Below are 27,103 nucleotides of genomic sequence, written 5' to 3'. Positions count from 1 at the left end.
GAAATAACTTTCAGTGAAATGACCCTAATCCCTATGAGACTATAAGAACTTATATTTAAACCTGTTTGTGGAAATCGATCAAATCATCACTGAGAAAATAGAGTGAGTCTCGTTTTAAAATTTTTGACCACTATTTCCGGTACTTCTGGAACCGAGAACTTGGAACCAGTAGAGCCGAAGTTGGTTCGTTTTGTAAGTAACTAATATAGTAAGTAACGTTTTGTAAGTAACTAATATAGCCACATGTACCGTCGCGTAATAGTTTTGCATCGTCATTTTGAATGACGATTTGAATGTTTTGAAACTCATTGCCCTAAACTTTCGGAACCGGAAGTCGAATCAGGAAGAAATTGCACAGTATATTTTAAGACAATGAGAGCTTTAATTTGAATCATGATTGGTGAAAATCGACTTAACCGTTGATAAGAAATCGAAGTGAGTTCCATTTTTGGAGATTTTCTTCTCTATTATTCGGAAGCGGAAAGCGGGGACTAGTAGCCCCAAAGTACTTTTTTATATATTCACTAACGAAAACAGATCTACCAACAAGATGAGTTTAACAGTAAGCTTTATAAAATTGTGCACCTTGTTTCGCCATCGCTTGTGAAAAAATACTGAAATTGAAAATTTTCACAAATCGCACTGTAGTACCGGAAGTCGGATCTGGATCAACTTTTCTAGGACTTTTTTAACAATTTTAAGACCTTTTATTTGCTTCTTAGCTTGAAGAAATTGGTTGAGAAATTTCCGAAAAAATTGAGTGCGCGTTTTTTTAAAAATTTGCACATATTTCCTTGCAATTCCAGAAGTCGGACCCAAATGAAATACAATAAAATTGTATGAGGTAATAAGACCTTTTCACAGCGATTGCATAGCCTTTCTATATGAAAAAGACAAAACCGCGAATCAAGTAGGCTCAGTAAAATTTTAACACAAACCAGCTCACCTGGTGCTAAACGGTTTTTCTAATAATCTAGTATTCATTGTTTGGTCTTCAGCGGGCAGCAGCATTGCATAACTCGATACTCGCCAAACAATCATCGAAGATCTAGCATGCATTGAGTGGAAAATTTCCAATTCCATACAAAAAAACCTTTTTTAATCCACCTAGTGGTGTAATGATGCCTTTCTCATATTACTCATTACATCATAAACATAACCGTGAAATTCGCAAAAACAACTGTTTATTGAATAGGAATAGGATAATTTGTTTGGATCTAATCGCACGAACTCTATAAATCCTGTTTAACCTGTAGTTCCGGAACCGAAAGTAGTATCCACAACAAATTAAGGAATTCCGTATGAAACTGTAAGACTTTTCTTTTGAACCTATAAGTTTGTGAAAATCTATTCGGCCATCTCCAAGAAAAGTGAGTGAGATCCTTTTTGCAGTTTCTAATCACTATTTCCAATTCTCTCGAAACCGGATTCAGATGAACGGAATAGCCGAAGTTGGTTCGTTTGCTACCAACAAATATGACCTACAAATTGGAACAGTTTTGAACGTAGTTAAACTTATACTTACTATCTCATGCTCTATTTCGTTTAAACCAATTAAACTAAATCTAACGAAACGAACCTGCGTTTCTGTTACTACTGCGTGCTAAACAGCATGAATCAGCAGCATGAAACATGTAGTAGGATTATTATTATTATTATTGACATCACTACACAACGTGTACGAAATAGAACAAGCACGCCTTGTTCGTTTTGTGTTTTCTTCTTCTTTCGGTGTTGTACATATTGTCACTCTATATGGCGATTTGAAAACTTTGACACTCATCGCCCTGTAACTGCGGAACCGGAAGTCGGATCCAGATGAAATTTCACAGTAGGTTTAAAAACAGTATGAACTTTAATTCAAATCAAGATTTGTGAAAATCGGTTCAAGCATCGCAGAGAAATCGAAGTGAATTTAGTTTTATGAGTTTTTCTTCTCCACTGTCGGTGCTCTCGGAACAGGAAAAGAGGGGACCAGTAGTGCCGAATTAAGTTTTTATGTCCACAAACTAACAAGCTCTGCAAACTAGAAGAATTTATCAGACAGTTTTATGGGATTTGTACCTGTTTTTAACCATCGTTCGTGGAAAAATACTAATAAAATTGGTAATTTTCCACTTATCACGCTTTAGTTCCGGAACCGGAAGTCGGATCCAGATAAAATGTTCCACAAATTTTTAGGATATTATAAGACCTTTCATTTGAATCTAAGTTTGCGAAAATCAGTTGAGTTGTTCCAGAGATAATTGAGTGTAAACTTTTTCTCAAATTTTCACATATTACCATATAACTCCGGAACCGGAAGTCACATTTAAACGAAATTCAATAGCAATCTATGGGACCATAATACCTTTTATTTGAATCTTAGTTTGTGAAAATCGGTTCAGCCATCTCTGACAAAAGTGAGTGCATATTTTTTTCACTTTTTTGGTACATATCATCCTATATCTCCGGAACCGGAAGTCGGATCGGAATGAAATTCAATAGCAGGCTATGGGACTATGAGACCTTTCATTTGAATCTTTGTTTGTGAAAATCGGTTTGGCCATCTCTGAGAAAAGTGAGTGCATATTTTTGTTACATACACACACACATACACACACACACACACGGACGGACACACACACACAGACATTTGCTCAGTTCGTCGAGCTGAGTCGAATGGTATATGACATTCGGCCCTCCGGGCCTCGGTTAAAAAGTCGATTTTCACAGTGATTGCATAGCCTTTCTATATGAGAAAGGCAAAAAACCCTTCCTAATTCACCTAGTGGTGTGATAATGCCTTTCTCTTCTTTCATAACAGTCTCATGAATATATATTTCTTTTATTAATTTTTGTTACTATTTTTATTACTTTTATTATATTTTATTACTATTACTATATTACTATATTTTATTACTTTTATTAAATATGTTCGGAAACTAATTTTGACATCAATTGATTCAGATTGATTCGAGTAGTTCACAAAAGCATGCTTCAGTGTTTATGTCATACAGTCAGCATCATTTTTCCCAACTAGTGCTTGACATTTGCGTTGCCTATTTGTATGAGAACAGTTATGCTAATCTAAAAAACGCCTTCTTAGTCCACTTAGTGGAATTTTCATATATCTTGAAAAATCACCATAGGGGGGAGTACATGAAATTTTCGAAATCGAAAAAAAATTTTTGATGTCAAAAGGCTTAGAATTGCATGAAACGTCGAGATTTAGTGTCATCTCGAAAAACAATTTTTTTTGAAAAAGTCGACTTTTTGGGACTTAGAAAAAATATCAAAGTCCCAGAAAGTAGATTTTTTCAAAATTTTTTTTTTTGAGATGACACTAAATTTTGATGTTTTATGCAGGTTTAGGAGTTTTGGCATCAAACAAAATTTTCGATTTTGGAAATTTCATGTGCTCCCCCCTATGGTGATTTTTCAAGATCGAAAATTGTCAAACCTTTACCACCGGGCAGCACCCCTTACGCATGTCCCATTTAGCTCAAATTTTGCATGAAGGCTTTTTTCGAGGTGCTTAAACTTTTGAGCACTAGAGCTTAACGAAAATAGAGGTGATCCCAAAATTTTGGCACCCTCATATATATAAGAGCGGTAAAAATCAATGTGTTTTGTCGGTTACGTCACTTATAACATCATATATCTGGAACCAAAAGTCACAGCCATTTGATCTTCGAACTTGATCAATGGCCGGACAGTAGCTTTCAAACGAGCCCAAGTTTGTTAAAATCGGTTCAGCCATCTCTGAGAAAATTGAGCGCGTTCAAATACAACGCTTTTTGTCGGTTACGTCACTTATACAATCATATCTCCGGAACCAAAAGTCACAGCCATTTGATCTTCGAACTTGATCAATGGCCCTACAGTAGCTTTTAAACAAGCATAAGTTTGTTAAAATCGGATCAGCCATCTCTGAGAAAATGGAGCGCGTATAAATATCTTCGAAAAATACACACACACAGAGAGAGAGAGAGAGAGAGATTTTTCGATCTCGTCGAACTGAGTCGAATGGTATATAACACTATGGGTCTCCGAGGCTCCGTTCGAATGTCGGTTTTTCTAATACCTTTCTATAGAAAAAGGCAAAAATCTAGATTTCTCCACTTTCCAGAAGTTTATGTGGATAAGGAATGGTTAACGAATCGACTCGTTGTCGCAAATTAGTCTTCAATGAGAGGACACTTTCATTTAAAAGATCTCCGTCGGAATGGCATTCGACAAAAACTCCGAAAATAACCTAGCCAAAAATTCAAAATACAACTGAAATTATCTATTCATCTATTGTTTCATATGACAAATTAGATTCTACCTGTACTACCAATGTTTACAAAATAATGCACGTAAATACGAGAAAAAACGTACTGCCAAACATGACACTGACATTTACTAGCGCTAATTTTCGCTCGTTCGCCCGAACGATCATTCATCGTAGCAATTACTGTCCGTTCCTAATGCTGACTGACGAAATAAACTAAATTGAGTAACATTCTGTTGTTGCCCGAAAACCAAAAAAAAAACACCGGAGGGGGGGTGGAGAAAAATGAAAATAAAGTATACAAAAAATAGAGGCAGCACGTATAAAAAGTGCGCAACGTGCCCTAAAATCTCCAACCGGAATGAGTTCCAGTGCCGTCCGTCATTGTTCAGTCATTTCTTTTCCTTCTGCGCTCGATGAAAGTTCTCGGCCAGTGCTTTTTTTCGGAACGAAAAAGGAGGATGCTAGGATGCTGAATTGACAGGACATTTGTGCGAAAATGCGTCAGTATGAGCGTGACCTCTGGCTTCCCTGGCACACCGCCCCTGCGCTGAGAACATCCAAGTCATTTCCTGCTCTTTGCTGTGGGACGGTTCTGAGAAGCAGTGAACAATTTCGGCGAGATGGACAGTAAATTGAAATGCTCCGATGAATGGACCCCTCCTTCCCTTCAACCAATGCCACGAGAGAAGCAAGAAGAAAAAAAACGGCAACCGGGACGAAAGACGGCGGCCATCAGTGGCATCATCATTCGAAGTATTCGGGCGATGTTGATTTTATTTTTGTAACGCTTTCACATTATCGGGGAAATGGTGGGCAAATTGATTTCCGAGAAAGAGCGGTGCCCTTCGGGCGTTGCAGTGCTGCTCCGATGGGTCTGTCGGGTGTACCGAGGAGAGTAGCGGGGACTTTCTTTTATTGGTGCTTGTTGACGATTTACTGACAATGGAGGATAGACTTTATCTTTATTGGATCTAAACAGTGTTTCGCAGTTTATTGGCTGGAAAGTGGAGGAGAAGCGCTATTAAAAAATAGATCTTATACGGGGTCAGGCTTGCTTCATGACGGGATTATTCGTTACTTCTTATGATTCGAAAGAAAAAAATGTTTATTCAATAGCATGGCAATTCCAATAATTGTTGTACATCACCGGTTTGTTTCGTAAACGCTGCCTAAGCTCGACAAAGACTGTTGTTTGCAACCAGCTTCAGAAGCTTCCCTATTAACTGCAGTGCCGTTCGGAGTGGCAACAGCATCGAAGTTCCGGATGTGCACCAATTGAAAATCCACCCAAGGACCCAATTAGCCAAAACATCTCGAAACCATGCTACGGAGGCGTCAACATTCTCTTCAACGATAGTAACAAGAAAACTTTTGCCATCCTCCTCCGGGCAAGACGATACTTATCTCAATAGGCTAGCATCTATACTTCTAGTTCCTAGCGAAGGCAAGCTAAATAGAACAAAGCCTCTAAGAGAGTTCATCCCTTGACAGTGGAGGTGGGCTGTACACACAAAACAGTTCTATAATAGCTGTCCGTTGGTCGCTCTGCTTGTTTGTTCCCAGCCGGAGTTTCCGTAGATCAGCGAAATGGGATCTTGTTCTTCTTCTTGGAATGGGAATAAAAAAACAGTGCCGACCGACCTTCACGAAACACTCCAAGTATGATGAACTATACCAGGCAGTTCGTAGAGGATCCGGAGAAAAAAATACGTCGACTTTCAAGATATAAGAGTGCCTTTTGTGTAAATAATTAATTTAGCCGTTATGTTACAAGTACTCCCCGCGGTCCGGTCATGAAAGCTGAAGAGTCTTAGGAGCGAGAGAAAAAAATATGTGCTTCCCCTCTATTCGTGACTGAACAGAGAACGCAGTGAATTGTGGCGCCAAGGTTGTCATGTTAGGCACGTTCGCACATCAACAAGGACCAACAGAGGAACGCAAAGTCGAGGAAAACTTGTTCGGCTTGTTGTTCCAAGGCGCGATATGTTTGTTCTATTTTTCATTCGTCGAGGCCCGAATAAATCCTCGTTTCTGATGCCTCCTCAAGTGATGATATATCGCGAGGACGAGCACAGGACGAGTAGCACACACGAAAAAAAAAACAACAACAAACCACAAAGTGATTCGAATTAGACACTATTTGCTTGCTACCGGGTTCTGAGGGTTCATGCGTACGTGTGCTGCCCGATGTGGTCAGCTAGGCCGACATCCTTCCTAATTGGATGTTTACGGTAGTGTTCCTAGGCCCAATAAGCGGTTCTTTCAACAATAAATTAGAAGTTTTTGTACCAACATGGAGAGAGATAACGAGCTGAACAGGTGAATAGATGGCAAAGAGATGTTGTTTTTCTTTTCTTTTTTCATTTGATGACTTCCGTTTTGTTGTAATTTTGGAGACGTTTTTTCGGAGGACGCTTTCATAATCGAAAATGCTCTGATATCATCAGTCAATTCTTTTTTAAAGTTTCACACAAAATGAAGAACGAATACAGTAGAGTGCCAAATCATTTTGTAGAGAAAAAAAATCCAAAAAATCGTTTTGGATAATCGAAAAGTGAAGTTACGTGAGTTAGCTGACATCGTAAAGATATCGCGTTGGCTTTATATTGCATGAGCATTTGACAATGAGAAAACTCTATTCAAAGTGGGTACCGTGTTTGCTCACTATTGACTAAAAACAAGACCGTGTTGTTGATTATGAGCAGTGTTTGTCCATGTTTAAAAGTAACAAACCATAATTTTTGCATTGATATGTGACAATGGATGAAACATGGACTCATCACTTCACTCCGGAATCAAAACGATCGTCATCTGAGTGGAGTGGGCAACTGGTGAACCTCGTCCAACGCGACCGCAAACACAACAATCGGCTGGAAAGGTTACGGCCTCGGTATTTTGGAAGGTGCGTGGTATTATACTTTTCAACTATCTTGAGAAAGTAAATATTATTAACAGTGAAAATTATATTGCGTTATTGGAGCGTTGAAAATTGAAAACGCACCGTGTCACAAGTAAATCAAAATAACGGCAAAAATACATGAATTGAACTTCGAATTGCTTCCAAATCCACCGTATTCGTCAGAATTGGCTCCCAGTGACTACTGGCTATTCGTAGACCTAGAAAAAAATGCTCGCCAGTAAGAAATTGCGCACGAATGAAGAGGTCATAGTCCAGAGTCCAGAGTCCAGAGTTCTACAAAAATGGTACTGGAATGTTAGAGCGGCGCTGTAATGATTGCGTTGCTCTTGATGGAGATTACGTTGATGAATAAAGTTAATTTTGTTGGACCCGAGACTTTTATGAAATTCTGCAGCTAGAAGAAAACCTGCCGCAACTCATGCTGACTCCAGATCGAAAATAAAAACGCGAGCGCACTTCGGAAGTTGATTTGGTTTGGTCTTCAACTTACAAAACTTGTAAACTGGAGGAAATAATATACTATTTTTTGAAAAAATGAGATTATTTTTACAACTTTTTCTATGAAAGCAAAATTTAAAAAAAAGTAGTAAGTTGTTTTAGCCGCTTCCAGACAGTCTGGATCAATTTTGGAAAAAAATAACAAACAAAGTCTACATGTCCAGAGAGTTTCTGGACTCTGAACTCTGTACTCTGTACTCTGGACTCTGGACTCTGGACTCTGGACTCTGGACTCTGGACTCTGGACTCTGGACTCTGGACTCTGGACTCTGGACTCTGGACTCTGGACTCTGGACTCTGGACTCTGGACTCTGGACTCTGGACTCTGGACTCTGGACTCTGGACTCTGGACTCTGGACTCTGGACTCTGGACTCTGGACTCTGGACTCTGGACTCTGGACTCTGGACTGCTTTTTGGGGGAAAAATTCACTCAGAGGCTTGAACATGCGGTCTTCTGCAATCCTTGCATACGCGTTTACCATTTCCGCCACCCTAAGCTTGGCTTCTTCAATATATGTTTTCACTGAGTCACTGAGTTGTCTGATGAACAGAGAAGATGTTTAGACATAAGGTACCGATCATGAGGCGGCTAGGATTTAGATCATTGTTCGATGTACGTTTACGAACTTAGTGCTGTTACAGAACTGTGTCTACCACAGCTCAGGGAGGGGGTGGCAAAAATGGTGAACGCGTATGCATGGATTGAGTAAGAACGCCTGCCTCTGAGCGTATCTTTTTTCAAAAAATCATCTTACACTCGTACAAATCAGTTGTTTGTTTGAATTTTGACACCTTTACCGCTTGGCTTCCAGAACTGTAACGATGCATGTATACTAAAGTAGTATACGGTGAGTACATGAAATTTCCGAAATCGAAATTTTTTTTGATGCCAAAAGTCTTAGAATTGCAAGAAATGTCGATATTTAGTGTCACCTTGAACAAAATTTTTTTGAAAAAAATCGACTTTCTGGGAATTTTCCTCAAGTCCCAGAAAGACGATATTTAAAAAAAAAATCTCGATTTTTCGAGTAATTCTAAGACATTTGGCATCAAAAAATAAATTCTATTTCGGAAATTTCATGTACCTTCTCCCTATGGTGATTTTTCAAGATCGAAAATTTTCAAACCTTAACCGCCGGGTAGCACCCCTTACCCATACCCGGTTCAGCTGGGGACTTTTTTTCGAGGTGCTTAAACTTTTTAAACACTACCGCTTTACGAGAGTAGAGGTGATCTCAGAATATTGGCACTTTTATATATATTCGAACGTTTAAAAACAAAGTGTTTAGTCGATCATGTCCCGATCTCGTCGAACTGAGTCGAATGGTGTATAAAACTGTGGATCTTCGAGGCTTCGTTCGAAAGTCGGGTTTTACAGTAATTCTAATACCTTTCTTTTCGGAAAGGCAAAAAGGTAATACATAATAGAAATACCTTTACGTCTAATTTTTCCGAAAATTTGGTATAATTACATTTTTCGTGATACCGTAATCAAAATAATGGTGACGACCGACGTATAACATGGAAAAAATTAATGAAACCAAATATTTACAATTTGTCCGGCAAAATAATTCTACTCCTGTATTTTCAGGGGTACCTTTTGGGAAGTGTCATAAAATATTTAATAAGTTGTTGTATCTGAAATATAGAGCAATGTATATGTCATAAGTTTTAAAAAAATGAATAAGTTACAATAATTTCTTGGTACCTGTTGAACCGAATCTGTTCGGTTTTGGCTGTTTAAATTTGGAAACTCGAAATTGATCAGAATTGAAAAAGCGCTTTATGAAATTCGGTTAATTTTTCAATATTTGAGTATTAAACTGTTTCAGTGCCGCATTGATTTTCTACAACTGCTTCTTGAACACCATTTTTATGCAAACACTAGTTTTCGAGCTACAATGATGTGAAGAAAGTGCAAGCCCTTTCCAAAAACCAATTTCGAATAGAATTTTCGGTGAATCTTACTTTCGTGATAAATTATTGGTTTGCCATAATAAAAACGTGTGCAAAGCATTATCCAAATCGGAATATTTGCAGTCCAGCAACTCGTTACCAATAACTATTTGAAAAAAAATGGTTAGAAAGTTTGGCCCTTTTCAAAAGACAGTCTCGATAAATTTTGGAAAACCAAAGTAGGCACAGTGGCTTTTCGTGACAAAATCTGTATTTCCAGAAAGATCCTTTCAAATCTGAGAGAGTGTTACCAACTGCTAGTTCGATTTGGCGCGAAATTCGTCAACAAAAGAAATTATGTCCACAAGTATGTAACAAATTCGATTCATCGCACAGTGGTCCGAAACCGAAAAGGACGGTTAAAAATCTGCTCTAACTTTAACTGATTTTTAAGAGCTTACATGTCTTCGAAAAATGTTCACAAGATTATATAACGCTTCTTTTCAAAGCGGCACCTTAATTGTTGTTAAGGGGGTAGTACCGATTTCGAATAAAAAAATTTTTTTTCTGCAAAAAATTGTTTTTTATTTCGTTTTGAGGAAACAAACATTTCCAGTATTTTTGCTGCAAAAAAAACTCCAAAAATGCTTAGCAGATCATCAGACCTGACCTTCTCCGATTTGGATGAAACTATGCACATAGCTTCAGTATGACAAACCATAAGTTTTGAACCGATTCAGAGGTCAATCCGACTCACGGCTGATTTTTAAAAAGGGCGTATGTAGTTTTGAATTTCACAAAAATTGCCTTTTTCAAATCGTTGTAACTCGGAAACCGTTAATTGTACAAAAATGGCGTTCAGGAAGAAGTTGTAGGGAATCGATAGGGCACTCTAAAAACTATATACACTGAAAAAATTTTTGATTTTTTTCTCAATAATTATAAAATAATCCAAAAAAGTTAAATAAAAAATGGCTTTAATTTTTTTTGATAATTTTTATTTTAAAGCTGTTATTAAAACCTACAGATTCATGGTTATCCCATTCCTGCTTTTTGAAAAATGAGGAAGTTACATCTAAAACAATTTACAGATATATTCGAAATTTCAAGTTCTCGTTGAAAGATAATTATTTAAACAGTAGAATTTTATTCTACAGATAAAAGGCAATAAATTTGTTCATGACCTCTTTTCTTCTAAAAGTAGCTGTTCTTGAGATACTTGGATATTTAATTGTAACACCATTTTTTATAATTGCAAAGTGTCATACAAATCGGAGAAGGTCGATTCTGATTTTGCCACTTTTTCGTCTACTCATTCCTGGAATTGCTCAGTTATAAATTATGTGCAGAATGAAGTTCTTGAGATATACAAATTTTACGGATAAGCACCGCGTAAAAAAATTGCGCAAAAAAACCTGTAACTTCCGAAATCCGTGTAAAAAAACCGCAGAACTAAAGAAATTATTTTCTTTGATCCAAATATCTTAGAAATGCTTGAATCGTAAAGTTCAGGTGTAATACAAAAAAAACATGCCAAATGTCTAAGAAAAGCAAGAAAAGTCGAGATCTGGTGTAATCTGAAATATTTTTTTTAATCGAATGTGTCAGATCTCTACGTTTCATGCATTTCCAAGACAGAACAAGAAAAGCTTACTTTATTTTAAAAACAGTTTCTTAGATTCATTAACCTAGAATTTGTCTTTACTACCTGAGTTTCCATGGTTACAATGGCTATAGTGAAACTGCAGTTACACGAATAGTACTCAAGATATTCGTATTCGTATTGGAAAATAAATTGTCACTTTTTGCCAGTAGTACTTTCACTTCTTTTTGCTTGGGCGCAAGGGTAGAAAAAAGGTAAAATGTTTTATAGCTTTGCCAGGAAAGAATAAACCTATGCACTACCTTCAACTAAAACAGGGGATTTTTTTTATTTTCTAGAATTATTTCAAACAAAGTATGCATGAAACATAACTCCGAACACGTAATGAAACTTCTGTCCAGTTAGAATCCGGAATCAGTTTAAGTTTACTTTTATAGAGAAATTTGCCAAAAAAAAACTGATGATTTGGCAAGGTTTATGCAACTGCGGCGCAAAGACATAAGTATTCGTGACGAATAAAACAATGATCCCGAAGCTGCACAGGGAAGAATGTCTTAAAAACTGCGTACTATCTATCATTAAAGCCCATAAAGATCCGGTGAAGTTTTGGTAGATTCGATGAGTTGCCACTACTGCCGGGAAGTCATCTAGTGGTACCGCGATTTTGGGTGAAAATGAAGCGGAAGCTTAAGAACTGTAGAAAAACGGCTTGGGACGTGACTCAAATGACCAAAATGTGGAACAAATGTGCCAAGGAAGTTGACTTCGGAGGTGTGCAGCGTTTCATGGGAAGAATCAAGGGGAAGTTGCGATTTTCATCAGAAACGAAGAAAATTGATTTGTATTAATATTTTTTCTTTACAGTACAGTTAATTACCATTGTTTCGATGTATTAAGTTTATTTGTACATCATTTCGTTACCGAGATACAGATGATTTTATTATTCCGGATTCTGGATGGACATTGTTTGAATAACCAAACTGGTTTTAAGAGGGTTGCCATAAAAAACGCTTAGTATATCCGACAAGGTGCGACTCAGACTTATGGTATTTTCGACAAAGTAAATTATCTGCTGATCGTGTTCTAGTTTTCATCAAGCTATAGAAAAAGACGCACCAGCGCATTCATGCATGAAAGCAACAGTAAAATTGAATGATTTGTGGTACGAATTGTTCAATCCGCCGTATTCTCCAGATCTGGCCCTCAGCGACTATTATCTATTTCCAAACCTGAAAATGCTTCTCTAGGAAAAGAAATTTTCGTCGAATGCTGAGGTAATTACAGAAACGGAAGCCTATTTTGAAGGTCTGCTTGATTACCATTATCATCGAAGAGCCTGACGACTGTTTCGAGTTAGCGGATTCTGTCAGACGGAGAATTGTGGTAAACATACTACACCCAAACCTCCGTTTACGTAAACTTTTTTTACGTTACCTCTTTTTACGTAACTCTTTTTACGACATAAATCCCAAATAACGTAATCTTTTTTTACGCTGCAAATACTTTGTAAAAAGAGGTTTTTGCATACAATGAAAATCGTTTCCGGCTCATTTATATTCCATGGAAATTAGTAGAATATAGGTATTTTCGGAACGGGTTTGATGATAAGATGTCGGAAAACGATGTTTGAGGTGGTTGTGAAATCCAAGATGGCGACTTTCGGTTTATTGATATTTCTTGAAACCCCTTACAATATGGGTATTTTTGGAGCTGGTTTAGTGCATATTACGTAGTGAATAATGTTTGAATATTAGTGGATTGCTGATCGTATCCTATATTGTATTAATATTTTCGAAATGGGAAGAGTCGCTTAAAACAAACTATGTTGTGCCTCTAAAAATCTCGTGATATACTGTGAGTCCAAGTGTTTCACTCTGTACTCCAGTATTTTCACACTTGATGAATAACAAATTTATTGTAATACGTCCAATGTAATGTAAAATTATATTGACTATATTTTGCAAATATTATTTAATTTAAATTTATTGAATAACTAAGGGTTTTCATTGCTTAAGTCATAGTCCTCCATTGATACCTTCCACTATCTATATATGTAAGACATGGTGACTGGTAATAGTTGTTACACCCGAAAAGAGGTTATAGTAAACCTTTTATATAGCCAAAATTTGTACAGGAAGGTAGGTCTGAAAATCATCCTCAATGAGTTTTTGCCAAAATCAATTTGATTATTGTGTTTATCTCTAATACGGTCGTCGACGTTTCAAACATATACCGAACGCTTTTGGATGGAAAACTGTGGTTTTTTATTTTCAAATTTTTATTTTCATTCAAATCTATATTCTTTCAATAAAGAAATGCAAAAATAATGAAATGTACACGACTTAAAAGTGATCAAAATCGAAATAGATGTTGAATATGGTTGACAGTGCCAAACCATATGATGTACTGTTTTCTTAAATCGGTCAGTCTAAACCGGAGCTTGTGTACTTGTGAGATTGTTTTATGCCTCACCGCCTTTATAACAGGAATTCGAGTCAAAATTTTGAAAAAAAAACACTTTTTGTGTACTATTAAATCCGTAATGAATATTGAAACATTTGCAAAAAACCTGCCGGTTGAGTAAAATATGCAGCTAAAAATTAGAAAACATTAGAATTGAAAACAGTTTTGTTAAATGTGTTTTGCCTTTCTCGTATAAAAAGGTTATGCAAGCCGACTTTCTATCCGAGGCCCGCAGGGCCGAGTGTCATATACCATTCGACTGAGTTCGTCGAGTACGCAAAATGTCTGTGTGTGTGTGTGCGCATGTGTATGTAATGTTTTATTACACTAAATTTTATAGGAGATGGCTGCACCGATTTTCACACTCTTAGATTCAAATGAAAGGTCTTGAGGTCTAATACAAAATGTGAAAATAAGTACACCTTATTTCCGGAACTTTTTCCGGAGTTGAATAAACCGATTTTAACACACTTGGATCAGTTAAAAAAAACTCTTCAGGTCTGATACAAATTTCTGAATTTTGTTTGGATCTGACTACTGGTTCCGGAGTTATGAGTTAAATGTCCAAAAAAATATAATTTTTTTTCTAACTTTTCGCAGAGATGGCGCGATTGATTTCCACAAACTGATTCAAATGGTCTAATAGTCCATTACAAGCTTTCTCAACTTCATCTGGATCCGATTCCCGTTCCAAAATATTAGGGTAAAGTGTGTCAAAAAAAATGTGCACACCATTTTTGTTTCAAATGTTTCGCCTATGAAAGTGCGTCGCCATATGCCATTAGTGAGTGTCATTATATTTGAATCTTAAGCGTGGCCATGCTGATATGGACCGATTTGTGCATAAGAATGAATAACAGTTCAGGTATTGAAATCAGTCAACGAAAACGAAAACAACAGTTTTAACAACAGTTCTATTCAAATAAATCATATTTACTACAATACTGAAAATAAAATATTAACATTTCTTTCACCAAAGAATTACCCTTAAAATATTTACATCGAAGCATTTTCATCAATTTATGTATTTGTTTGACAATTCGATTGTAAGTGTCAAGCTAATATTATATTGAATTTGAAATAAAATTCCTGAAGTTTAGTTTAAACAACTTTCTTCCTAATATTGACTCGTAAAATCCATTCCAAAAGTAACAATATTATAAAATATTCGACAGTAAGTCATAATTACTCAAACAACGTTTAATAAGAACTGTTCTTTAAACTCGTTTCGGAAACATTCGTTTTGCTACGGGTTTCGAGAAACACCATCTTGGATTTTAAAATGACTTTAAACATCATTTTCCGACATCTACTCATCATACCCGTTCCAAAAATACCCATATTGTAAGGGTTTTCAAGGAATATCAATAAACCGGAAGTCGCCATCTTGGAATCCAGAACCATCTCAAATATCGTTTTCCGACATGTACTCATCAAACCCGTTTCGAAAATACCCATATTGTAAGAGTTTTCAAGGAATATCAATAAACCGGAAGTCGTTATTTGGAAATTTATACTGCTTAGAACATCCTTTTCCTGTAAATACTCGTAATTTTCGTTCCATAACTATCCAATATATTATACATATCTAATAATACATATACATAGGAAAAACTTTTTTTACGTCGAAAATTCCAAATAACGTAAACTTTTTTTACGTCATAATTCGATTTACGTAGTCCGATTATTACGTAAATGGAGGTTCGGGTGTATACAAGAAAACGTTTCATAGAATCTATATGCTGAAAAAAGTATAACGGAATGCATGAACCAATTTTTGAATCGAACTTAAAAATACGTCATTTTTGACGCTCGTAACAGGAAACATTATCAGTTTTTAACACCGTTAAAGAAATAAATCTGTCAAAGTACTCTAAACCCTAGTTTTAAAAATAGACATTTCGAAACGTTCACGTGAAGGACCAAGCCAAAAAAAAGAGGAAATTTCTGAGGAATTGGATATGAAAAATTCCTACGCTGGTATGATGATACGTCTTCTGACAGGAAAAAGGTTCAGGTGTCTTCCCGTGTTCACCCGTACGACGCTCGTTGTTTTCTCTACGCCTACTTTTCAGGTAGAGTATATATGACATGCCTTCTGCCAACAACTGCATTTTCCTCTCGAAAAACATAAGGAAATTTTATATTATTGAAGAATTTTACTATTTTTTTTTTTATATCATTTATTTTACCCCGGCTTTAACCATGAATTTTACTATTCGTCACTGTTACGTTTTACGTTAAGCGAAAATTAACTGAATTAATCTTCAGCCTCGGCTAAAACGGAAAAGTGCTTCGAATGATAACACGTCCCTGGAATCAAGCCGGCAGCGTATAGTAAGGATATCTTTTCTATTACCAAATCGATTACTTTCTGCTCAAGCCCGTTGATGGGGAGCAGGGCGCTAAAATCATACCAAAAACCTGCACACTTCAGACTTCTGAAAATGCTCAGTTCGGTTTGTCTTTCTGACTAACGCTCGACGGTAGTGCCAATATCGAACCAATTCTATCCGCCCACTCTGAAGAATTTGTCTAGACCTCTTGTGTTTCCTCCCGGCCGCTCGGTTCCGCCTGAGTCAACGTGACATCATAACGCCATACGACAAGCAATACCATCAGTGAATGCGTTTTTGGCACGGATCTCTAGCCTATTTTCATCTCTGACAGTCGCACGATTACACGGCACAGGGAAAATGGTGAAAAGTTATGAGTTTTCAGATACCCAATTCCCTCCCCCGACCCTTTTCCGTTCGTTCAGCGGGGCGGAACGATGGTTTGCGTTCGAGATAGCTTAGAACGGGCTCAGCTTCTTCTGGCCTCATTTCGGATGGGGAGATTTCTTTTGTTTTTCATTCCTATGGTTCTTCTGGTGCTCAGTCGGGGTTACACCCATCCGCCCACGGTACGCTGCAAGTCGGTTTTCGCATCGCTCGTTGCACCACAGTTTTCGAAATATCTCACATATCCGGAACCAAGACGATTGTGGGGCGATCTCCTAGAGTACTCCATAGCGAACTCTCATATTTTATCTCCTTTCTTCTAAGTTCCTTTCCTTCCAAACGACGACGGGCAGAGCAGAAAAAAAAACAAATCCAGCACTTTTCTCACTCGTTGGCGTGGCATTTAATCTGATACTCAGCTATCATCGCAGTGGCGCGCCGCCGACACCATCAGCAATGAAATACTACCGATATAGGCGAAAGAAATACCCCACCGCCCTTACTGCCTTATTCCCTTGCCTGATTGATTAAAAAACTTTTAAATGAATTCGGGGAATAGTGTTGGAAGGCAAGTGATTCCCCATTGGTCACTCAGCGAACGGTCGATTGGTCGGCTGTGGGGGTGGTGGGGAGGATTTGGAGGCATTCCCGGCATCGCAAATTGCGCATTGCGGTTTGTTTTCTTGAGCACATGGGTAAGCTCTTCTGTTCCTCAAGATGTTCTCTCATCAGCAATTCTGGAAGTAGTGCAACTTTCCAAGTAGCGCGTCTGCTTCAACGATAAGACCCTGTTCGGGAAGCGTCTGGCTAAAAACGGGAAAACTTTTGCTAGAGATTGGAGCATTCCGGAACGTTTCTTTTTCGTTAGCCTTAGTTCGCCTACGCTTGCCGTATGCAGCACATTAGTTGGTGAACAGAACAGAGATGAATGCAGGATAGTTTTCTTGCGGAGTTCGTATTTATGTTTTTATTTTTGATTTAGTTCTACTAGCACTATAGTCGCTGATAACAAAACATTTTTTTTTCAACCACTACTTGTGATCAAAGAGAAAGCCACGGGAAAGATTTTTCAACCGAAACTTGGTGGTATGTTTTTTATCCGTTTGTTTGCTACCAGGAATGATAATTGCTTAGGACTTATTTTTTCACATTTAAAGAACGTTGCACTAATGGTTATGTGTCAACCATAGGCCACACATTTCCCACCATCACCGCTTGACCATTTGATTAATGGAAGAGCGGAGATGTTTCGATAAAGCTAAGAGCTTTTTCTATGTTGCGTCTGGATGACGCAGCGCAATCCCTTTCTCAAGAGAATCAATAGTTCGGGCAGATTGGAAGAAGTGACGTTTTCAGGTACAGAAAAATATTGTCAACTACTGCTGTTAAATCCATACATCATATATTTGACTGTAGTTGGGCTCATAACACTTAACTTAACCGCGCGTTTTTTGCTTCTCATTTTTTGAAAATTTTGATATTTATGATTCTAGATGTGATAGAACGCTGAATGGTTCGTCAAAAGGTGAGATAACTTAATGCTCACAAGTTGCTATCTCATGCCTCCCCATGGCATTTGGTCAATAGAACGGCGTCGATTGAGTGCTATCGCCTTCTGCGTCAGTAGCAGAATGAGAGGGTGCGATTGGTTTGTATTGGCTGAAGTATTTTGCTTTGACGTCCTATTGCAGAAGTGTATTAAACCCCTTAATGCGACTATAAACTGTAAACTTATTTTCATAAAAACCGTATCCAGTGTTCCTAGCAATTTATAAATCAACATTTTGCATATCATCCTTATATAATTTGACGCATAAAGTAAAGTACGTCATATAAGCAAGAATAACTTTTTGGGTATAAATAATAATTCTATCCTTATTATTAGTGTTTTATGCCGGAGCCTCTATAAAAAAAATATCCAGAAGTGTACAACACCATATTATGTTCCAAGGGTGTAATTTGCTGGTTCAAAAGACTGAAGGTTTGGAAGGTTTCGATACGGTGAGATATGAAGCATTGAATGCAATCTCGAGTATTGGTAAGATTGGGAAATGTTAATTACTCATACAAAACTGAAGAACATAAACTAAACAAGCGTCGACTGCTTGTCCAGTACTTCTGTAATGCTTGAATCCATTTGATGCAAACATTCCATTTAGGTGGGGCTGATCGATGGAACGATGACCACGGAACACGATTAGCTTTGTATACGAAATGGGTTATTGGAATTTGTTTATGTTAACGTATCCCTGAATCCTGGGCTAAAGTTATTTGCATGTATAAACAAAACACATGGAAACATCTTTTTTCTTTGCTTTAACCTCACTATCCAGTGCTAGTATCTAGAATTCAGTTCAGTATTGAATCAATCCACACAGAAAGCAGCTCTACTGTGGGATGTTCGCAAAGCCGGTTTCGCTTCAAACAAGAGCGATTGCATCATCCTGTAGCTGGTCGTTTACATTGGAGAAAAATACTACGGAAAGTGAACAACGATGGGGAACATTATACAAAATCAGCCCTTCTAATGGCGCTTAATGTTATCAAAACAACTATTAGAATTACTTATCTGTTGAAATATGCAAATCGAAAGTAAAAATAATCAGTTTAGTGTAAAAATAAATAAAAACAAATATTTAGTGATTTTTAGCGTGCCAGTTTCATTCGTATTCACGTCATCCAGTTAAGTGTCTGATATTACCCACCTACCTTTTGGCACAGAAACTGCCTTACTCTTCACTATACGCAGCCGGGTGTCAATTAAAAGTTTTAAAAATAGCCGCGCAAACTTTTTCTGCCATAATTTTGAACGCTTATAACTCAGTTATTTGTTGATGAATAATAAATATTCAACTTCAACATACGAGGCAACGTCGTTTAAGGAGAGAGTAAGGGATAATTTGAATCACTTTTTTGTAAATTTTTTACAGAGAAACAGCTTAAGCAAATTTATCCATTTTTTTACATTATAACAGATCATTTAAAGAATAATTAGGTAAATTTCCGTATATTAATATTGCAGAATAATTCGGTAATGGAGTATTCCACAAAGCCTCTTTTGAGAATCACGTTGCGCGGTGAACACGATAATTCGGCGTAGAATTATCTGAAATGGAATATGTTCGCAAATTTAATTACATTACGAGTTATTCCTCCACCCTCCTTCGTTCTCAAGTTATTGTTTTGATTTTTCAACAGTTCGTGGCATATTTAAGCAAAAAATTTTACACGATTTTACGCTAATTTTTCCACCAATTTTGAGGTGAAAAACTACAATAATATAAAAATGGAAAAGTTTTAAAAATGTAGGAGGGAGACAGTTTTTACTAAGAAAGTGTGTTCCAAGTTTGAAAAGAATCGGTTCAGTAGATTTCGCAGGATCGTGTTCACGGACTTCGAAAAATTAGATTTCAGAAAAACGCGTTCATCATCGTTTCGGAGATATAAGAAGTGTCACTATGGAGCGCATTATTTTGACAGTTTTGTTCCGATTGATTTGAAATTTTGACAAAATATTTATGAAGTGTTAAACTACAAAAAAATGTAAAAATGTTTTCACGAGCCAATCACAGTTTGCCATATTTATGTCATCCTCGACCGTTCTGAACAGAATCTATTGAAATAAGGACCGGCACATATGTAGCTCAGTAAACGCTTGACTATGAGCAAGGCAGGAAGTTTGATTGGGGAGCTAGTGGATGACGGAACTAAAAGTTACATCCATTGGCTCGCTGGAAAGTAACTTTTGAACCGCTAGTGGTTTGTGGATGCCATTTTCCATGGGTTGCCCACCATGTTCGGTTGAGAGTATTGAATACCAATTAGTTGTTGATTATGATTTCCAGGAACTAGCGAATTTGGAACTAACGGAGATAGTTTTTTTCGGACCTAATTTGAAGTGTTTGTATCTCGGTGAGTTGTTGAAGGATTTGTCACATATTACTTTGTTTTTGTTCCTATTATAGAGGCTTCAACTTTAAGGTCATTCGCCTCATCGGGCCAGAAAAACTTTCTAACCCTATGTACGGGGCTGGGAATCGAATCCAGGTGGGCTGCATGGAAGGCATCGACTTACCCAACACGCTACATCCATCGCCACATCTTACTTCATTCGTACGCATTTCACTGAGGTTCTTTTTTACCCAGTTTTTTTTTTAATGCGGTTTCTTTTTACGCTGTTTTTTTACGCGGATTTCCGAAGTTACGCGGTTTATTTACGTGGATTTTCGAAGTTTCGCGGTCTCAAATTTTCTAATTTCCAAAATCTATTTTCACAAAAACGTTTCATACCATTCTAAGATATTTGACATCAAACAATTTTTTTTCTATAGTTTTGAGGTTTTTTAAAGCGGATTGCAGTAGTTACGCGGTTTTTTACAAGGATTTCCGAAGTTACGCGGTGTTTTTTATTGCGCGGCTTTTCATGTGGTACGTTTCCCCGGTGTAAAAAGAGACCTCAGTGTACTTCAATATTGTACGCTTAAAAATGGATTTATTTGTCGACGTGGTCGTGTTCATACTGGTATCTAAATTTACAAACAAAACGGCAGCCTGGAATTCAAATGGATTCAGTATTATAAGTAAAATTCCACAAAAATATCTACAATCGATTGAATCGATTCATTGTATATAAAATTGATTGATCCTACAGGAAATGATTCCTTATTAACAACAACTAAATAATGGAAATAATAGAATTGAAAAGTAATTAACGACTTTTTACAACATGAATATTTCTGGGAAAAGTTTCACGCTCATATATCGAACATTAATATTATTATTATATTAAATCGTTTCATTCGTTTTAGTTTACACCTGAGGATAGTTCGTATTTGAAATTGATTTGTTAAGTAACTTTAAAATCATATACGATGACTTCTTAGAATTGCTTCATTTCTAATGGAATTGTGCGCAAGCGTGTCTTGCATACAACTCTGTAATTTTGTAATGTTGTGGGACAGGAATAGCTAGTTATGCATCAAAATTCGTATCGGCCGTTGGCAATGCTTTTTCGTATTCAGAAATCGTTCGAGATAATAATATTGTTGAGTATAAACAATTGTAAATATTTGTTAGCTGCCGTAAATAGTATGTAACGCTACGAATAGAGCCAATTAAATAATTGATTTAATCACTTGCGTTCTTGTCATGCAACAATATAACCCCGGGGTAAAATAACATTAAATTTAAATTTAGACTCCTCCAAACAAGTATACCAAATTTGTTCCGAAAACACGTTCTGGGATAATCAGTTATTTGAAAAGTGTTCGCAACAATAATACTATTTCGTATCAAAAAATGTGAACAATGCCAGTGGCATCTCATAGCTAATGCAGTGTGCCATAATTGGTATAACCAATTAAACAATTGATTGACTGTGGAATCGAAACCAATATAAAGTAAATTACTCATTCCGAATCTTTGAACACTACAACAAAAAATATAACTCTGAATCATTATGCCACAACTACAGACTGCCTGCTAGGCAATGAACTTTTTCTTGCAAATTTAAATAATGGCTTGTTACGAGCGAACTAAGTTAATTAGGATTCAATTCAACTATCATCAACGACAACCTTTAGCTGCTCATTCAGTTGAAGAATATTCATCGAAGACAATACGACCATTCTCGCGATCCCTCTATGAAATCATACCAATAACAATTGGCTTGTTTCGATGGAGCAAGCAGAGTTCGGGTAAATTTTCGGAAGCTCTTTCTGAGCTTGAACGATAGATTTTTTGCAGGTTTTGCTTCCGGCTTCTGCAGAAATCTTATTTCCTCATGTCTTTCATCAATCTTTTTTCAATCTATTACTTTTTGGAAGCATGTGACAAGTGACACGATCAAGAAAAAATTACTTCACATTTCACAACAAACAATTTACCTGTACAATGTCACCCTGTTCGTTTCCGGATGCTGTGAATGTCAGATGACACAGAAACGGCAGTCGGTTCCACAGCGGCGGCGGCACCGTTAATGAGTACGTTCGTCCAATATCTCCGTAGTATGTTCGGTTGCAAACTGTGAAATATATAACATCAGAGAAGAAAAAAACAACAAAATTCAGTTCATGATGGAAATGTCAGTAGGTGAAGTTGAAAGCGAAAATAAATAAATCAAAGAACAAGTGTATAATGTGCAACTCAATTTCGTTTCAGATCCGGAAAAAGGGTATTTCATTGATGTTGTTTGAGTGTGTCGGAGCATGGCTTGACTTCCGCAAGAGTTCTAAAAAATACGGCGATGTGACGTTATTGAATAAACCAAGATGAAAGTGACTGCTCTTAGATCCATGAGAGGACATTATGAAGTTAAAATTTTGCCGTATCATATTAAACTCATTTCCAAACATGGTTCGTTACATTTTTTTTATCATACACCAACGAATGGCTCAGTGAACATTTCTGCTAAGCAAAATCGCAACGTTATCGAGCAGAGAGACTCGGTTCGCTTCAGCACTTTGGACGCATATTCCGCCGTAAATCTCCGTGATTGAGCGAGTTGCGAATTACTGGTGGCACGCACTTGGTTTATCTTCGCGAACCGAAAAGTCTCTAATTCCGAAGGCACAGCCCCAACCCCTCATTTACAATTTAATTAATTTTTTGACACTGTATAATACTTTAGTCCCTCGTCAACAAGCATCAAGCAAGACAGCAGAGCTTGGTACGGTTAATGTGAATACCCTTTTGACTCGTGTTACTCTCGGCTGTCAACCGGAAAATCCGGAGCTTTCACATAGGCGCAGGCTGGGTGGAAGAGTACGTTTCTAAACAAAATTAAGGAAAAATTATTTCCCCCACGACTGGGGTGGGCGGGGGTAGTAAGGATCAAAATTATTTAGATACCTTGAGCGTCGTGCTCGATAAATCTTCGGTGCAAAACTTGGAAAATCCCCATACAGATACCCGCTGATGAGCCGACAGACATTTTTAATTACACTGACGGATCACCGACGGCGGCCGCAGTAGGCCTGCCATTTTGCAGTCTGTTTGTTTGACTGTTGAACATTAAGATCTTTTAATAATCCTTATGTAGGTAAAGCATGGCATGCTGCGATTGCTCTGCTCATCACGTTTGCCGGTTTGTGATGCCAAACGGGGCAGGAGAGAATTATAATTCTTTTTTAATTGAAGTTCTTAATAATTCATTTGGGTATCCATGGTTGCCAGATAACTTTGTTTGGAGTTCAATATTTCGCTATGTTTGACGGAAACCATTACAACAAAGCATTGTCCAACCGAGTGGGAAGGAAAAAAAGGGAATGTTAAGTTAATTCGATGATATTTCCATGCTCACATATTTTTATGCTCCAGGATCTCGGCGGATCTGTGTCCTGAGATGTACATTGAACGGCGTTTAGTACAGTAGAGAAGACATTTACCAAGAGTAGGTTGTATGAAACTTTTAAATCGGACTCTGTTCAAGAATACGAGATTGTTTTTCAATTGTAAACTATTACCACTTCGATATTGAAGTGGTGTTGAGATCCAATATGGAGCCTTTCGGGTAATTGAAATATCTTTAAGTCCCTCAAAACATGTAGAAGAGACCGGGGCTAATTGGCCGAGTTTCACTTTCGAAATTTCTGTATGCTTTCTGGTTAGACATTTTGATAAACGCTTTTAAACCTTTTGAGCGCATGTGTGATTTTGTCGTGAATACGACTCTCTGAGAGAGTGATAAGTTTTTGATCGTGAATATATCCTGTTGTATCTAATGAATCAACATAATTCTTGCGACATGCCATCAGAAATATGATCACAATTTTATGATAACATTTTCAGTTGTGTGACATAATCTCAAATAATTCAAAATTAAACTTTTCTGAAATGTTTGCTATAAACGAGTATCAAAGAGTATAATTCATAAGGCGCGTTTGCCTTTCTCGTATTTTGAAAGCTCATAGCTCAGTGATCTGTAGAAGGATTTATATAATCTAACTACCAAGAGAATCGAAAATTTTCAACTCGAATGTGTATTGCAACAACATTGACGTTTTTCAATAGTACACTATTGATATACCTGTTTGATTTAACCCATGACAGCACCAATCAGAACGCGAGATGTCTGCATCTATACAAGAGCATCCATATAAAAGTTGAGTGGTTCATTTTTCCTACCATTTGCTAAGCATCTGTTCCCGAAACAAGACACACGAGAGCAACATCGAGGACCTGTCGACTCACTGTTTCCCGTTCTGCGTACAGGAAAGGAATTCTAGCAAAAGGGCTGTCCATGCACCGCTGCCAGTAGCAAGTATAAAATGAAATGTGATGTGAGAAATAGCGTCATTTAAGTTAAAGCAGCTACTCTGAACGCACGAGACACCGTCAGCACGATGGCATCGAAAACCGGTGGAAAGGCAGCCAAAAAGTCCAGCAAGGCCCATTCAAAAGCACTTTTTAGTGCTAAAGATAATCATAAAGAACTAGTTGAATTTTGTCGCTTCCCTGCCATTTTCCGAGCAACTGTTGCCGAAACAAGACACAAACGAGAAGTTTAAAAAATTTGCACCGTCACTAACACATTCAATTACGAACGGCGATGCGAAAGTGGAAGTGATGATGTTGAACACATCTTTATACTAGTATACAAATATGCCGTGCGAAACAGAGTTGCCACAGATCAATATGTATTCTTGTCGTGAATTCTTTAGTATGCGGCAAAAAACAAAAATTAACAAATTGTTAGAACAAAGGTTTCCACTTGATTTGCGCATTCTACTTTCCAGGCGTCGTCCTGAAAAGAACGGGGTTTTTGTTCAACTCCTCGTCGTTACGGATGGCCAGCTGCAGATGGCGAGGGATGATTTTCGTTTTCTTGTTGTCACGGGCAGCGTTACCGGCCAATTCCAACACTTCGGCAGCCAAGTACTCTATCACTGCCGCCAGAAAGGCTGGTGCACTGACACCGACACGCTCGGCGAGGTTTCCCTTCCGGAACAGACGATGGATTCTGCCAACTGGGAACTGCAGACCAGCACGGTTTGAGCGGGACTTTGCCTTGCCATTAAATGTTCCTCCTGTGTGCGTGTTTCTGCGTAAAAATTCCACAAGATGCTGTTAACAGCTAGACAGCCAATTCAGTATTACTGGCTGCTGCTCTACTAACTCTCTCTTTTATATCGTCTCACTGTTTCCCGATCTGCGAACAGGAAAGGTATTTTAACAAAGGAGACGTCCGTACACCGCTGCCAGTAGCAGGTATAAAATGAAATGTGATGTGAGAAATAGCGTCATTTGAGTTAAAGCAGCTACTCTGAACGTACGAGACACCGTCAGCACGATGGCACTGAAACCCGGTAGAAAGGCAGATTTGTACCGTCACTAACACATTCAATTACGAACGGCAATGCGAAAGCGAAAGTTATGATGTTAAGCACATCTTTATACTAGTATGGGGTCGTGTGAAAATATGCCATGCGAAACAGGGTTGCCATATATACAGGTTAATCTGTATTATTACTATCATTATTATTATTAGAATCTCTCTTGCATACCGAAGATCGTAGATACATTTCAGACCAGGCCATTGCAATTGTCTCGTACTGAAATTTCGAGAAGAATCAGATATCTTCGAACTTCATAGCTTCAATAAAAATAAACTACAAATTTGTCGCACCTAGCCTCCTATATTGGCGAATTAAAAAGGAATTGTTTCAAGTTTGAAATATATAGTTGTATAATAGTAGCTGTTTAATGTAACTAATCTGTACTTTAATGTAGGTGCATCGCTTCAAACTCTATTAGTGAAAAAGTGAAAAGCTTGCACAATTCATACAATCAATCAACTAACTGATATTCGGAAAAGTGATGGGAGCGTGCCAGTTTTTGGTATTCACGACATCCAGTTATGTCTCTGACATTACCCACCCGCCTTTTTTTCATTCCTGTATGAAAATCAGGAAAATAGTTATTAACAATCAAATGCGGAGAAAAAATTCGGCCAACCAACCCCGGAGCCGAGGTAGGTTGGCCAAGTTTTAAACAAATATGTGAAACACATCAATTGTATCAATAAAAGTTTTCATCAGTTATAAAAGTCTGTATGCATCATTTTTATTATGTAAGTACGTGGAAAAACTACCCCCTCGGGATTCACGACCTTGACGCTTCTCCGAATCAGAGTTGGGACCTCTCTGTAATTTTCAGGATAGCTCACATCTGCAGCAGATTCTATACTGATGGATCCTGTCAGGAACTTTAAATGCCAAAAGTTTTGATGGCAGTTGATTCATAAAATATTGGAATCATATTTTCTATCGACAATTTCCAACTTTTAATGATGCCAATCTCTTGTTCTTTATTTGTCAATTATTTCAGTTTATTTTCATTATTTATTTCTCATGCATATTTTTCCTTATAATCATCAATATAAAGGATAACATTTCACGAACATCCCAGTTCACTTTACTCTAAGCCAAAATTACAACTCGGCCAACCTGCCCAAATGAAGGTTTTCGAGAACAATCACGATTAACAAAAATAAAAGTAAGCTTATACTGAAAACCAATATGCCATTTTGTAAAGTTTTGAATACTCTTTCCAATGGTATCATGTTTTTGGAAATCAAATATAAATTGACCTACGTATTACATTACAAAAACAGAAATTTACTCACCAGCGCCGAAAAGAGAAAAAACGTGCTGCTGCACAATCGACAACACAGAAACATCTAAATTTAAGTCGGTATGTGGGTGACCTAATGCTCCACCAAAATCATTATAGATGTCGCCAC

At 37.4% G+C, this 27,103-nt stretch overlaps 1 protein-coding gene across 2 annotated transcripts in view; it reads right to left on the bottom strand.

Moving 5' to 3' along the window:
- Window positions 1–27,103, bottom strand: part of LOC131435237 (uncharacterized) — a 401,022-nt gene that overhangs the window by 210,496 nt on the left and 163,423 nt on the right. For both annotated transcript variants that reach the window (XM_058602906.1, XM_058602907.1), the window contains exon 4: window positions 22,248–22,384. In XM_058602906.1, the coding sequence (XP_058458889.1) occupies window positions 22,248–22,384 (137 nt within the window). The remainder of the gene's footprint in view (window positions 1–22,247; window positions 22,385–27,103) is intronic.

The sequence above is a fragment of the Malaya genurostris genome, chromosome 3 (assembly GCF_030247185.1).
Source record: "Malaya genurostris strain Urasoe2022 chromosome 3, Malgen_1.1, whole genome shotgun sequence".
Classification (NCBI taxonomy): Eukaryota; Metazoa; Arthropoda; class Insecta; order Diptera; family Culicidae; genus Malaya; species Malaya genurostris.
This window is presented reverse-complemented; position numbering and strand designations above follow the sequence as displayed.